General features: G+C 57.3%; 2 protein-coding genes across 2 annotated transcripts; one reads left to right on the top strand and one right to left on the bottom strand.

Annotated features, from left to right (window-relative positions):
• Window positions 1–422: 422 nt before the first annotated feature.
• Window positions 423–7,120, top strand: MONBRDRAFT_15256 (uncharacterized protein; the record flags this gene model as incomplete). The annotated part of the gene is made up of 5 exons (XM_001743909.1): window positions 423–650; window positions 742–849; window positions 989–1,965; window positions 2,089–5,408; window positions 5,478–7,120. 5 exons carry the CDS (start codon window positions 423–425, stop codon window positions 7,118–7,120), a joined length of 6,276 nt encoding a protein of 2,091 aa, XP_001743961.1.
• A 2,063-nt stretch (window positions 7,121–9,183) lies between these two features.
• MONBRDRAFT_15233 (uncharacterized protein) lies at window positions 9,184–10,996 on the bottom strand (the record flags this gene model as incomplete). Its single annotated transcript, XM_001743666.1, has 4 exons — window positions 9,184–9,561; window positions 9,692–10,096; window positions 10,171–10,806; window positions 10,970–10,996. Coding segments are annotated over 4 exons (1,446 nt in total), but the record flags the coding sequence as incomplete, so codon positions are not given.
• Between the last annotated feature and the right edge of the window lie 3,358 nt (window positions 10,997–14,354).

Below are 14,354 nucleotides of genomic sequence, written 5' to 3'. Positions count from 1 at the left end.
ATTCACGCCCACCACGCCCACGCTCAGGGATGGCAGCGGTGTGGCAGTGGGCACAGCACACTCACTCACCTGGTTCAGTTCTACTGTGGCGTGGTAGCGCTCACCAATCGATTGACCTCTACTGGCTTTTGACCCAGGACCTACATCACTCGCCCACCATCCCACTTGCTGGTCTCCAGATTGAAGAGGTGAGAAGGCACGGCTCACGTGCCATCATGCTCTGCGAGTTGTGGCCCCTTTCTTCTGACACGCTGCTGGTGCCCCGCCTTTAGGGAGTTCCTCCATTCACCGCCACGGCCAAGCAGGCCTTTTCATTAAGCTAGACATAGGCGTAGACTAGCATTAGAGCCTTAGGATAAGGATTACACGGGTGGCCATAAATCCGGCACTGTTCTTCTAGAAGTAGCATCATGGACTCTGCCATGTTGCAGCCACGAGAGGCCTTGGGACTTTATGATCCCGCACAAGAGCGCGATGCCTGCGGCGTCGGCCTGATTGCCCAGCTGCACGGGAACCCCGACCGAAGTATTGTTATCGATGCGCTGAGCATGCTCAGCCGCATGTTTCATCGCGGTGCCACTGGTGTTGATGAGGCCAGTGGCGATGGCGCCGGCATGCTTGCCCGCCTGCCCCGCCGCTTCCTGACCAAAGTGCGTCTTTTCCGTCCTCGGCAACCTACTCCTACGCGGTGCAAGTCCAATTCACTTGACAATCGGCTTTGCGACCACCCTTGACCTGTAGGTGGCACTTGAATTGAATATCGAGTTGCCCGAGCTTTATGGCGTGGGTATGCTGTTCTTGGCGCAGAGCCAGGACACTCAAGCCGAATTGCAGTCCATCGTCGAAGCGGTAAGCTCTATGGCCCCTTCAACAGAGACAGAAGCTTGCCGTGCTTTGCAATACCCTTGTCTCGTGTTTAACTTGCCTTGGCTCGAGTATTCTCTCATGCGCCTGTCTTTCACCACCTTTTTTCTCACTCATGGCTTAGACGCTTATCGCCAACGGAATGACTCTGCTGGGTTGGCGTCGAGTCCCAACCAACGGCGACATCCTCGGCAAGGCCAGCAAGGCCGACGAACCGGCCATCTTCCAGCTCTTTCTTGCCCCCACTGATGCGAGCATCGATCCAGTTCATCTCGAGCGCCAGCTTTACATAGTTCGCCAACAGAGCTGGAATGCAGCTCAAGCCGTCCTCTACCGCGATGGCCGTGCGGGTCGCCCCTCTGAATTTCACTTTGCCTCCCTTTCGTGCAAGACCATCGTCTACAAGGGGCAACTCACCGCACGACAAGTCTTGCCCTACTTTACCGATCTCAACGACGACGACTTTGAGACTGATTTGGCCTTGGTCCACTCTCGCTTCTCAACCAACACCTTCCCCAGTTGGGATCGAGCCCAACCAAACCGGTGCATGAGCCACAACGGCGAGATCAACACGGTGCGGGGCAACATCAACTCGATGGGTGCCCGCCAGGGCCTCATGAAAGCCAAGACGTTGGGCCTCACTCCGGAGCAGCTCAAATCAATCATGCCCATCATTCCACCGGGTCTCAGCGACTCTGGCGACTTTAATGCGGTTCTTGAGTTTCTCATGGCTAGCGGTCGATCCGCTCCCGAATGCATGATGATGATGATTCCCGAAGCCTGGCAAAACGCTCCAAACATGGACCCAGAGCGCCGTGCCTTTTACGAGTACATGTCCTGTTTGATGGAGCCCTGGGATGGCCCTGCGCTTGTGGCATTTACCGATGGCCGCTACGTTGGCGCCACCCTGGATCGTAATGGCCTCCGCCCGGGTCGGTACTATGAAATGACCGACGGGCGCGTCATCATGGCCTCAGAGTTTGGCGTCGTCACCGTCAATGATGCAGATGTTAAGCACAAGGGGCGCCTCAGTCCTGGACGCATGCTCATGATTGACTTTGACGAGCACCGCATCGTACTTGATGAAGAACTCAAGGCTCGGTAAGCCGCTTCTCTCTGGCTCAAGGCTGGCTCTTCGCAACTTTTTTTTTGTCCTTTTTTCTTTTATATGTATAAATTCCCCGCTCATTGGCTTTGCTGCTGCTGCTGCCCGCGACGCTTTAGCTTTACATCACGCTTTCCGTTTGCCGAGTGGCTGCGAGAGCATAAGCGCACCCTACAGCACTTTGTATCTCCTGAGGAAGTGGCCGCTGCCGAGACAGCTGTGGGCGCCGGCCCTGTGGCGGACATTGTCAAGGAAATGGCAGCCTTTGGCTGGACGCGTGAATCCATGAACTTGATCCTGCAGCCCATGCTCAAGGATGGGATGGAGGCGCTCGGCTCCATGGGCAATGACGCTCCCTTGGCTTGCCTCTCCCAGCGTTCTCGCCTCCTGTTCGACTTTTTCAAGCAACTCTTTGCGCAAGTGTCCAACCCGCCCCTCGACTCGACCCGTGAATACATTGTCATGTCTCTTGTATGCATGGTGGGGCCTGAAGGCGACTTGGCCGATACCACCCCGGAACAAGCTGGTCGGCTCAGCCTTGAGCATCCCTTCCTTCTTGATCACGAGCTACAAGGACTGCAGCGTGGCATTGCTGGCTGGCCTACAATCACCTTGGACTTTACCTTTCCCGTCGAGGAGGGCCCAAAGGGCTTGCAAGCTGCCATTGCTCGCCTGCAAGAAGCTGCCGTCTCGGCCGTCCGTGACAAGGGTTCCACTTTGATCATTCTCTCCGACCGCACAGCCGATGCCACGCGCGTGGCCATGCCCAGTCTCATGGCCGTGGGCTGCGTGCATCATATCCTAGTGGCCCAAGAGCTTCGCATGCGCACCGCTCTTGTGGTTGATACGGCCGAGGCGCGTGAGGTGCACCACATGTGCGCTTTGGTTGGGTATGGCGTCGACGCAATTTGCCCGCGGTTGGCTCTCGATGTCATCAGCCGCTGGCAATTTGACCAGGCTGCCATGGCCCGAGACACAGTGCGCATGGAAGCACCCGCCAGCGTCGCAGAGCTGTACCGGCGCTACTTTTATGCCCTTGGCAAGGGTATGCTCAAGGTTATGGCCAAGATGGGTATCTCAACCCTCCAAAGCTACAAGGGTGCACAAATTTTCGAGGCTGTGGGGTTGTCCTCAGACATCATCGACGTGTGTTTCTGCGGAACAGCCTCGCGTATTGGCGGTCTGACCTTTAACGACGTGGCTGACAACATCCTGGCTCAGCACGCGGTTTCATATCCGACTGCACACGCGCCTGAGCTCGGCCGCCTCTTGCCCGAGGCTGGCGAGTATCATTACCGCTCGCTTCAAAATGCCGAGCGCCATCTGAATGACCCCATCGCCATGTCCAAGATGCAACACGCTGTCCGCACCAACAACAAAGAAGTTTACAGCGAGTACACGCGCATCATCAACGAGATCAATCGGCACACGACCATTCGCGGCTTGCTCAAGTTTGACACGTCTAAGAGCCAGCCAATTCCCCTGGATCAAGTTGAGTCGGCCGCTGACATTGTCAAGCGCTTTGCCACCGGAGCTATGAGCTATGGTAGCATTTCACTCGAGGCTCACTCCACCCTAGCTGTGGCCATGAACCGCATCGGGGCCAAGAGTAACACGGGCGAAGGCGGTGAAGCGCCAGCCCGCTTGCGACCGGGTGCCGATGGCAAAGATCATCCTGCACGCTCCGCCATTAAGCAAATCGCCTCGGGCCGCTTTGGTGTGACGAGTGAATATCTCACCCACGCCGACGAGCTGCAGATCAAGATGGCCCAGGGTGCCAAGCCCGGTGAGGGCGGTGAGCTGCCCGGACGCAAGGTCAACGCCAAGATTGCTGCTGTGCGCCACTCCACGCCCGGCGTTGGCCTCATTTCGCCGCCGCCACATCATGACATCTACTCGATCGAAGACTTGAAGCAGCTCATTTTCGATTTGAAAAACGCCAACCCTCGTGCTCGAATCTCAGTCAAGCTTGTGGCCGAGGTTGGCGTGGGTGTCGTGGCCAGCGGTGTGTGCAAGGCTGGTGCAGACCACGTGCTCGTCAGCGGTCACGATGGCGGAACCGGTGCATCACGCTGGACAGGTATCAAGCACGCGGGGCTTCCTTGGGAACTGGGCCTTGCCGAGACGCATCAGACGCTGGTGCTCAATGACCTGCGTCGCCGCATCGTCATCCAGACAGACGGTCAGCTCAAGACGGGACGGGACGTCGTCATTGCCGCCCTACTGGGCGCTGAAGAATTTTGCTTCGCCACGGCGCCGCTCATTGCCTTGGGCTGCATCATGATGCGCAAGTGCCACCTCAACACCTGCCCTGTTGGGATCGCGACCCAGGACCCCGTGCTGCGCAAAAAGTTTCAAGGGCAGCCGGAACACGTGATTAACTTCTTCTTCATGTTGGCAGAGGAGGTTCGGGCCCTGATGGCTCAGCTCGGCGTGGCCAGCTTCAAGGACTTGGTGGGCCGCAGCGAGTACCTGGCGGTCGACGATGAGCTCTTGAGTAGCACTCGTCACTACGGCAACTTTCGGCTCGAGGAGACTTTGCTCCGTCCTGCCCATGAAATGCGTCCCAACGTGGCTACGTGCTGCATTGAGGCTCAGCCCGACACCCTCGCCAACCAATTGGACCACAGCATCATTGCAGCCGTGCAGGAAACACTCGACAATGTCAGTGAACCGGTGCGCTGCGAAGTGGAGTTTCCCATTGCCAACACGAATCGCGCCGTCGGCACGATGCTTTCACACGAAGTGACGCGACGCTGCACTGGCAACCCGCTTCCGGACGACACTTTGCATCTCAAGTTCAAGGGATCAGCTGGCCAGTCGTTCGGGGCTTGGGTATGCCAGGGCATCACTCTTGAGCTCGAGGGCGATGCCAATGACTACGTGGGCAAGGGGCTCTGTGGCGGTCGCATCATTGTGTATCCACCGCGCACTTCGCGCTTTGCCGCAGAGGAGAACATTCTTGCCGGTAACGTAGTAGCATATGGCGCCACCAGCGGTGAGATCTTCTTGAACGGCCGAGCGGCCGAGCGGTTCTGCGTTCGCAACTCGGGCATTACGGCTGTTGTCGAGGGTGTTGGAGATCATGGGTGCGAATACATGACTGGTGGTACAGTGGTGGTGCTTGGCGCCACCGGTCGCAACTTTGCGGCTGGCATGTCGGGCGGTACGGCCTACGTGTTGGATCCGGCTCGGCAGTTTGCGCCTCGTTGCAACACGGAGCTGGTCGATCTGGAGGCCCCCTCAGAAGCCGATGGCATTGCATTGCGCACCCTGGTGCGACAGCACCACGAGTATACCAATTCAGCCTTGGCGGCACGCTTACTAGCAGACTGGGACAACACGCTAAGCCACTTCATCAAGGTGATGCCTCGAGAATATCGCGAGGCCCTCAAAAAGGCGGAGGACCGTCGCGAGCAAAGCAAAGCACGCAAGGCACGTCACGCCGCGCAGGTGGCTGCGCGAGCGGCTGTGGCAGCTGGCAGCGGTGCCCCAGCTGACTTGGAAGAGGCTAGTGCCGGGGTCAACAGCTTGGAAAAGTGGGCCGCCCAGATGAAGGCACAACAGGAACAGGGACAAGAAGAGCTCTCCGACGGAGGTAGCACGGACTCGGAGGACTCGGGTATTGACACGCATCGCCCTCATGCCGTGGCAGAGGCGGACAAGCGTCGCGGGTTTATTGCGTATGATCGCGCCGTGGCTGGCTATCGCGACGTTAAGGAACGCACGGGCGATTGGCAAGAGCTGGCCAAGCCGCTGGCACCGGATGCGGCCGAGCAGCTCTTGCATACCCAAACAGCCCGTTGCATGGATTGCGGTGTGCCCTTTTGCAATCAAAAGACGACGGGGTGCCCGCTGGGCAATCTGATTCCTGATTTCAACGACCTGGTCCACCGGGGTGAATGGCACGAGGCGTACTTGAAACTGTCAGAGACAAACAACTTTCCCGAGTTTACGGGTCGAGTGTGCCCGGCGCCGTGTGAGGGCTCCTGTGTTCTAGGCATCATTGATAGCCCAGTGGCCATTAAGAGTGTGGAATGCTCCATCATCGACCGCGCTTTTGCTGAGGGCTGGGTCAAGCCGCAGCCACCAGCACAGCGAACGGGCCGCTCGGTGGCCATTGTGGGCTCAGGGCCATCGGGCCTGGCGGCAGCCGACCAATTAAACAAGGCAGGTCATCAGGTGGTCGTGTACGAGCGGGCCGATCGTATCGGAGGTCTGATGATGTATGGCGTACCAAACATGAAGGCGGACAAGCTCAATGTGGTGCAGCGCCGCGTGGACTTGATGGCCCAAGAAGGAGTGGATTTCCGAACCAACGTCAACGTGGGTGCAGATGTGACGGTTGCCAGCCTGCGAGAGGCTCACGACGCTCTCGTATTTGCGGTGGGCTCCACGGTGCCACGTGACTTGCCCATCCCGGGCCGCGAGCTGACCGGCGTGCACTTTGCGATGGATTTCTTGACGGAGAACACCAAACACGTCTTGGCAAGCGAGGGTTCTACCGTGGAACCACGCCGCATTGACGTGCGGGGCAAGCGCGTGGTTGTCATTGGCGGCGGCGACACGGGCAACGACTGCATTGGCACGGCCGTGCGCCTCGGCGCTGCCTCAGTCGTCAACTTTGAGCTTCTGCCACAGCCGGCAGAAAAGCGGGGGGCAGACAACCCCTGGCCAGAATGGCCACGTATCTTCCGGGTGGACTATGGACACCAGGAGGCGGCCCTCGCCACGGGTAGTGACATACGCGAGTACTGTGTGCTTAGCACTCGCTTCTTGGGTACGGACGCAGGCGCTTTGCGCGGCATTGAAACCGTGCGGGTAGCCTGGAATCGCGATGATTCGGGACGATGGAACATGGAAAAGCAGCCTGATACCACGCATATCTTTGAAGCGGATGTGGTGTTGCTGGCCATGGGCTTTTTGCACCCTGAGCCTGGACCAGCCGAGGCAGCCAATGTGGCACGAGACACGCGCGGAAACTACCAGGCCGATTTTGGCTCGTTTGCTACTAGTGAAAAGGGCGTCTTCGCAGCTGGTGACTGCCGGCGCGGCCAAAGCTTGGTGGTTTGGGCGATATCCGAGGGTCGAGGCGTTGCTGCTGCCGTCGATGCCTACCTAGCAAACTGTGAACGTACCGCCGCATCATAAAAATTGAATTCACAGTCACTTCCTTTTATTCATTTTTGTGTGTTTGATGTGTGTGAAAAGCGAATCAAAAAAGGTTCATGCACGCAAGCAAGGGAAAGAAGAGATCGCCTTGGCCCACACACACGCACACACAATTTTTTTTTTCTTCTGTTGTCGTTGTGGTGAACATCAATGAGACAAGCCAAAACCAAATCGGCATCAGGCTGCGATTGGGCTTCTTGGAGGTCGCCAGCGTCGCTGTCGTGAAAGAGGTTAGTAGAATCGACATTGAGTTGCAGGTGGATCTTTCTCACGATCTTTTCTTCGACGTCTGTTGGTTGTCGCCCTCGCGACTTAAATAGCAATCTCGATGGAAGGGGACGCCCCCACCGAGGGCAAGGCACCACGCGCCTCATCTTGGGCGCCAGGGACGCAGGGCTGCTTCATAGCAAGCCGTGTGAGTTCGGCAACTTGTGCAAGCAGCGGATATTGCGCAGATGATGAGGCCGACGGCGCTGCCGTGCTGGGCACGGTAGGCCGGCGAAGATCCGTGCCAGCCGTTCGTGTGTATCAGCCCGGAACACGCTATCCTCCCAAGCGGCATGTAGAGGCAAGTCAGGGTGACGGTCGCACTGTCCTCGCTGGTCTGAAAAACGGCGCGTGCGTGCGCGTAAACACGCCCTTCCGCTTGCTAGCCCCCAGACATTACTCACAAGATGCGTGCGCCATCCACTACAGGTGCAGCTGCAGCTTTTGCTGGCATTTGGTGCATACTGCCGCGAACAAGGCCTTGCACCTAATGGCCGGCGAGAGGCCCTGTTTGAGCGGCAAGTCTTGCGAGGCTTGGATGAGGAGGATCTGGCCCAGGCACTGCCTTATGCCTCCCTGCGTCGTTACCTGGCCCGGCGTGCTGCGCGGGTTCGACGTCGCTCCAAAACGCAACGGTCAACATCGGCTCAACAGCAGAGCCCCTTGTTTGCCGCTGGTTGGCAAAGCGTTGAGGAAGCGGAGCCCTGCTCCTCGCTGCCACACGCTGGCGTTCGGCTTGTGACCGGGCGGCGCCCTAAAAGTCTACCTTGGTACTCACAGCCCCTTCTTTCGCACGCTGAACTCATGCGTCTCTGCCAACAGCGTGCCCACCCGACAAAACGCCGGCTTGCTGCGCTTCTCATGCAACAGCCAGAACAGAACATTCCCAACTGACGCATCTCTTCTCATGGCGCAGCGTGATGTGCGACGGCGCTAGAGTGAGCTGCGCCTCGCGGTGCCGGGTTGAAGGACGCCGAAATATCTTAATTAACATGTAACATTCTCATAGAATCATGGTTGCACGGAGTTTTCATGTCGATTACGTTCTTTGAACTGCACAGGGACCAGAGCCCTTGTGACACTGCATAAACAAGTACAGGCTTTGGAGCACGATCAGAGTAAAGAATACGGAACAACAAGCGACCAGAGCGCTAACACGGACACACAGCAGCTCTTGAAGTCAGCATGAGAACAAGCCACGGGCACAACAGCGGACAGGGCTATTGAGGGCAGCATTGGGTGCTAGCGTCAAGCTTCTTCAATCAGAGGAATCTATGCGAGGGCGCGGGCCCATTCTCCCGCATTTACGCCCTATGGCAAGGCAGGCAATGCAAGGGCACGCTGGTCAGGGGAGAGGCTGGCCAGTTAATGAGCGGGTCAAAAGGGGGCGTACCACCGCTTGAGGGTCGCCTTGACCAAAGTGGCGCGCAATTGTGCGAATGGCATGGGGGGTAAGCTCTGGGATCACATCCGCCACTGTTTTTTCAAAATCTTCCAACGATAGCACCGAATCCTGCAGCGTGCAGAAAAGCAGGCATGAGGTGTTGACAACGTTAGCAGTCCCCAATATGGGTTGTCCAAAGCTCATCGCTCGCACTCTTGGGTGGTCTTGATCGCAGCAAACGTCCGGGCAGCTACCAACGTACCTCGCCGCCCACTGCGGTCAGCACATCCTCCGTTTGACCTGCCACGGCAGCGCGGCACTGCTCCATGCAGCGCTCAATATCCGATTCGGGGTGCTGCGATGGCAAGCCACAAAGGTCGTCAGTTGGAGGTTAGCAGGGCCAGAGAGGAAGCGGTGCATGACATGGCATAAGATAAGCGGTTTGTTTGAGCGCATGACCAACCTTGGCGTTCTCAAGGTACTGGTAGGTAAAATCCGAGGCATCAATGATGATGAAGCGAAAGCTGTTCAGGTTGATGGGGTTCCCCACGACAAAGTCGAAGAGGTTAAGGCGGCGGCTCTTATCTGCCGTCTTGAGAGGGCGTCGCTCAATAAACTTGCCACCCATCACGCCTGAATTGCGCTGAGCCACCTCAAACACTGAAATGGTGTCGTCTGCCAGGAAGTAGCTAATTGTGAAGCGACGGGGTCCATCAATTGAGTCTGACGTGTCAAAGCGGGCAGTGAACTGCAGCTTGTTTGAGCCCTCCTGTTGGGGGTTGATGCCAACGAACAGCCAAGGTGGAAGGAAAGAAGCAAAACAGAGTGGAACGGGGTGAGAAGTGTCTGCAGCGGCGATGTCCGGCAGTAGGGCAAGCCATTCCATCAAGTGGGCGCACCTTGAACCACTTGCCAAACTCCTTCTTTGGTGGCTTTGGAATTAGGTGGTTGACGCTGACGAGTGAGTCTTCGTCTGAGCCAATGCCCGTATGAGGCGGAATCGGGGCCTCAAAGACTTGCTTCACGGGCTCTTCCAGCTCGACGGGGGCGAAATCCTCAATGCCAAAGGTGTCTCGGTAGTAGCGTTTGGTAAAGTCGTCGCAGTCACACAAAAGCATCTGGCGTCCAAAGACATTGATTGTGCATCCAACCTCCAGATCGCGATCGGTGTAATGAGCGCTCGTGCCATCACCCAGTTGCAGACTGTCCAAGATTGAGCGTCCCTTCATGCCGTCCTTGGCAAACACGTTGAGAAGTGTGCGCGAGGTGACGGCACCCGGAGCCGCGACTGAATGCGAGTGATCCTATCGTCAAAAGGTGCATACAGGGGTAAGCATGTGACGCTCTGAGCCTCTTTGATGCACGCGAGGGAGGGTACCGGGCGTGCCTTGGGTAGCTTTTGACGTTTAAGGAAGATGCCGGGGCCATCGCGACCCGAGTTGTTTTGCTGCACTTCACGGACTTCGACCGTGTCATCGGCCAAGAAGTAGTGGACGATCATGTAGCGGCGCTCGCTTTCTCCGTTGCCGGTATCGTCCCAAACGGCGTAGAAGCGAAGGACGCAGCGGTCGTTGTCCAGAAACTTCTTGAGCTTGTCCTGACGCTCGTACGGACGCAGCGGCACCTGAGCCTCGTGTTGATCCGCTCGCAGGCGGGCATAGGGGTCATCCGGCATGGGTTGGGCCTCGCCCACCTCAAAGCCAAGGCGCGTCAGAAAGTCGCGCGTAAAGGCGTCGCAATCGACAATCATAAAAGTACGACCATAAAAGGTCACCTGCTCACCCAGGTTGAAATCGTCAACCTTGAAGAAATCATCATCGTTGGGGGCAGGCTTTGGCACACGGTGCCGGCGCAACAGCTTGCCCTGAGGCAGACCGCTGTTGGGCTTGCGTGGCTCGATGACCTCGATGGTGTCGTCTGCCGGGAAGAAGTAAATCTTGCAGGCACGGACGCGATAATTCTCTTCGCGTTTTTCATGCACGGCCTCTTGAAAATATGCGTCAAAGCACAATGTCTACACCACGCATCACAGTCCCAAAGTGCACGCAAACAGGAAGGTACGGGGGTGCCGGAAGTCAGGTGGGCGAGTGCGCATATAGCGAGACTGTGCGTCAGCCACCAAGAATCAATCAAGATCGTCCAGCTTCGACAGCTGATATGAGTCTCCTTTATCGTACCTGGCGGTCATAGGCAATCCAGGCGGGCACACCTTCAGCTTCGGCGCCTGCACCAGCCAAGGCTGAGGCGCGACTGGCAGCACTGGGCTGAGTTGCTGCAGTGGCGGCTATAGGGGTGTGAACATCAGAGAACGGCACAAAGTTGAGAGTTTGGCGAAAAACAACAACAACGTTGACCGTTGGAATGACGTGCGGATTCAGCCATGCATGGATTGGGTCGCCTCGTACGTTCTGCGCCACGAACGACGGGTACGCCGTTGGCAAATCCGAGCTGTTGGGCCTTGTTGTGCTTTGAGCGCTGTGTATGGAGCAGACGAGGATGAGACGTCATCAGGCCAGCGTTAAAAAGGGGGGACATCACGGCAGACACTCTCCTCAGGCCAGACAGGCACGAAGAACGGTCAAGGCAAAGCAAGTGCAATCCTCTTACCGCATCCAGGGTCAAAGATCCGAGCGGCAAGGGTGGAGCATGGTAAGCCATGGTGGCGGTGATCTGCGATTAGAGACCGTCACTCTCACAGACTGGACTGGCAGGTTCTTGAGTACTCCCAGGCGTAATTGACTCAAGTCGTTCTCACAGCATACACGCTCGACAGCTGAGTGACGGCACCTGGCAAAGTCCAACAACCAAGAGGATGGGGAATGGCAACCAGTCGGTTCGAGGGGGACACGATGTGAGAGTCTGTCTGTGTGGGGAAATGCGTTGTCAAGGTCACAAGGATGGATAACACGTGGTAGCAATGTAAACTTCGTAGACGAATGCAGTGAAAGTTTTGGCTTGATATTGTCATCAATTTCTTTTTGTGTGTGTTGGTGGGCGTCGTCAACTTGATGAGGGTGTAGATGGAACTGGGCTGCAGCCTTATGGTTGTAGTTAGAACCTGGGAGGTCCTTGTTGGAAGTGCGCGGCATTGCCGGTGGGCGGGCCACGGCCCTGCGGTTGCGGAGGGGCCATGGCTTGTCCGGGCGGCGGTTGTTGCGCAGGCATCATTGGCATCATCATTGGACCAAGATGAGGGGGTGCCATCATGCCCATTGAGCCCGGAGGTGGCATGCCCATTGAGCCCGGAGGTGGCATGCCCATTTGGCCCATTTGGCCCATTTGGCCCATTTGGCCCATTTGGCCCATTGGTCCCATTGGTCCCATTTGGCCCATGGGACCTGGGGTCATGCGCATGCTTGGCTGTGCTCCAGGTGCACGGCCCCCCGGCGCCAACCAGGGCATCATCTGATGCACCGGTGCCATCATACCAGGGCCCATCATGCCAGGGGGTGGCAAACCACCGGGTCCCATCATGCCTGGGTGGGGCATGGCATTGGGCATGCCTGATCGCGACGCAGCCATCGCTTGGCCTGGTGCATCCCCAGCATTCCCACGAGAGGGGCGCTTAACCTCGGACCGTTCCGAATTCCGCTTACGTGAGCTAGGGCCTGGGGGCTTGGGTCGGCTGTCGGGGTCGGCGGCCTCTTGAGCAGCCATGAGGGCTGGGTCGGCTGCACGTTGTCGCTGCGCTGCGCTGTAACATCCACACATAAAGACCAGCACAAGTGTCCATGAGTCAAGACTGAGAATCACGGCGCTCCCTTGGCCCAGCCCCGGCTCCCGGCTCGCCGACGCAACACGCATGACCCAAGTGAGGCTTGGATAGCACACGGGTTTGGCTAGCTAGCGCTTCATACGTTTTGGCAGCTTTGCGTGCCGCCTTGGCGGCGGCCTCTTCCTCGTCATCCGAGAAGTCAAGTTCCTACATTGGAAGTTGAGTGATGACGAGGGCAGGTCGCAGGGAGAACAGAGTCCGATGGTCAGCACAGGCGATTTTGCGTCGCTGAGAACAAGATGCATGATCGGGTGCGTACACACGCACCTCTGGAGGCGGCTCCTCGTCGTTGAGCCAGGAAGCATCCGAGCCCTTCATTCTATCATGAATTCAAAACCGTAAGTTAGAATTCCTGCACCCGAGGGAAGCTCCAGATCAGATTCGGAGGCTGGTATTGCTGCACGATACAAACCTCTTCAGCTGCTCAGTGAGTACGTAGATGGTCACGTCTTTGGCCGCATCTGGCGCGTAAAAGACGTTTGATCCTCGCTTAAGCTGTTCATGTACGAAAAAAAAAGAAAGAAACGAAAAAAAAAAAAAAAAAAAAGCCGAAGGGCGTCAGGCCCAAAAAAATGCATTGAATGGACGACAGGGCCGAACTCCAAGGGCACAGCAGGTCAAACCTCAAGGGCGGCCAAATCTGCAGCAGTGTTGAAGCGAATACTGTACAATGGTTGAACGATAGGACCAAGAACCTCAAAGACACGCCCCAAGGGCCGGCGATCCTCGAGCCAGAGAACGGTGCCAACGTCAAGCGGGCTCAGCCCAGTTTTGGCAGCCACCACCAGCAAAGCATCCAAGCAGGCGTGAACCTGACCCACGCATTCAATCGAGGCACTATCTGGCAGGTTGATGGTGATGGGCTCCTCGGGCGGCAATTCCTGTGAATCACACGGCAGGTTCATCAGGTCTTGTCGTAACTGCGCCCATAGCAGTCCACGCCATGGTACAGACGGGCGCAAGCAAGTAGAGGTGAGCATACAGCCGGTGAGGTAGTAAACAAACCTGTAATCCAAGTTCATGCTTGGTTTTGACGGCACCAATACCGGTTGGATTGGCACGCTCGATGCCATCCCCTATATCGGCATCCAACCCCTCCTCATCTTCTCCAACGGCATCAGCGTGGTGGCGCTGGGGCTTGGAGCTTTGGCTTGACTGTGCTTGTGCTTCCTTGTCGTCATCGTCGTCGTCGTCGCTACTGCTGTCATCCGACAGCTCATCGTCTCGTGTGGGTCGGCGCGGCCCATGTGCATGGCCTTGTTCGTGCTGCTCATCAGCTGGCGTGGCGTCCTTATTCTCCTCTGCTTGGGCAGACTGACCGTCGGTGGCTGCTTGAGCATCACCATTGGAAGATCCAGCCGATGATGCAGTCGGAGACGCTGGCTTCTCGGGGCGCGCCTCGAGAGGAGTCGTCAGCGCCGCCAGCGCGAGCATGTCTTGGTATGCAAACGTCGAAGCATAGCTCAGGTCATCAGGGATCTCGGCCGCCATTCCGGCAGGGTACAGCCCCCACGCTTTGGCACCCTGATCCACGCAACCCTAATGTAGACCTCAAGCGCTGTTGCCAATATCGGCCCCGACCAATTCCCACCACCCGGCTGCCGCTCTTGGTACCTCCCTCTCTCCGTCTTGCCCTCTCTCTTCAAAAAACGCAACACAAACACAACACAACACAACGCAACGCAACCTCCACATGGTTGGATGCTTTTGACGTGTTGTGCTGAATGCTGACAAACCCGTTAAATCTGTCTGACATTTTGCTGTTTGCTGTTGCACAGAGAGAGAGA

The sequence above is a fragment of the Monosiga brevicollis genome, genomic scaffold (assembly GCF_000002865.3).
Source record: "Monosiga brevicollis MX1 MONBRscaffold_4 genomic scaffold, whole genome shotgun sequence".
In the NCBI taxonomy this organism is placed as follows: Eukaryota; class Choanoflagellata; order Craspedida; family Salpingoecidae; genus Monosiga; species Monosiga brevicollis.
Note: the sequence above shows the minus strand (reverse complement) of the source record. Positions and strands in the feature narration are given on the sequence as shown.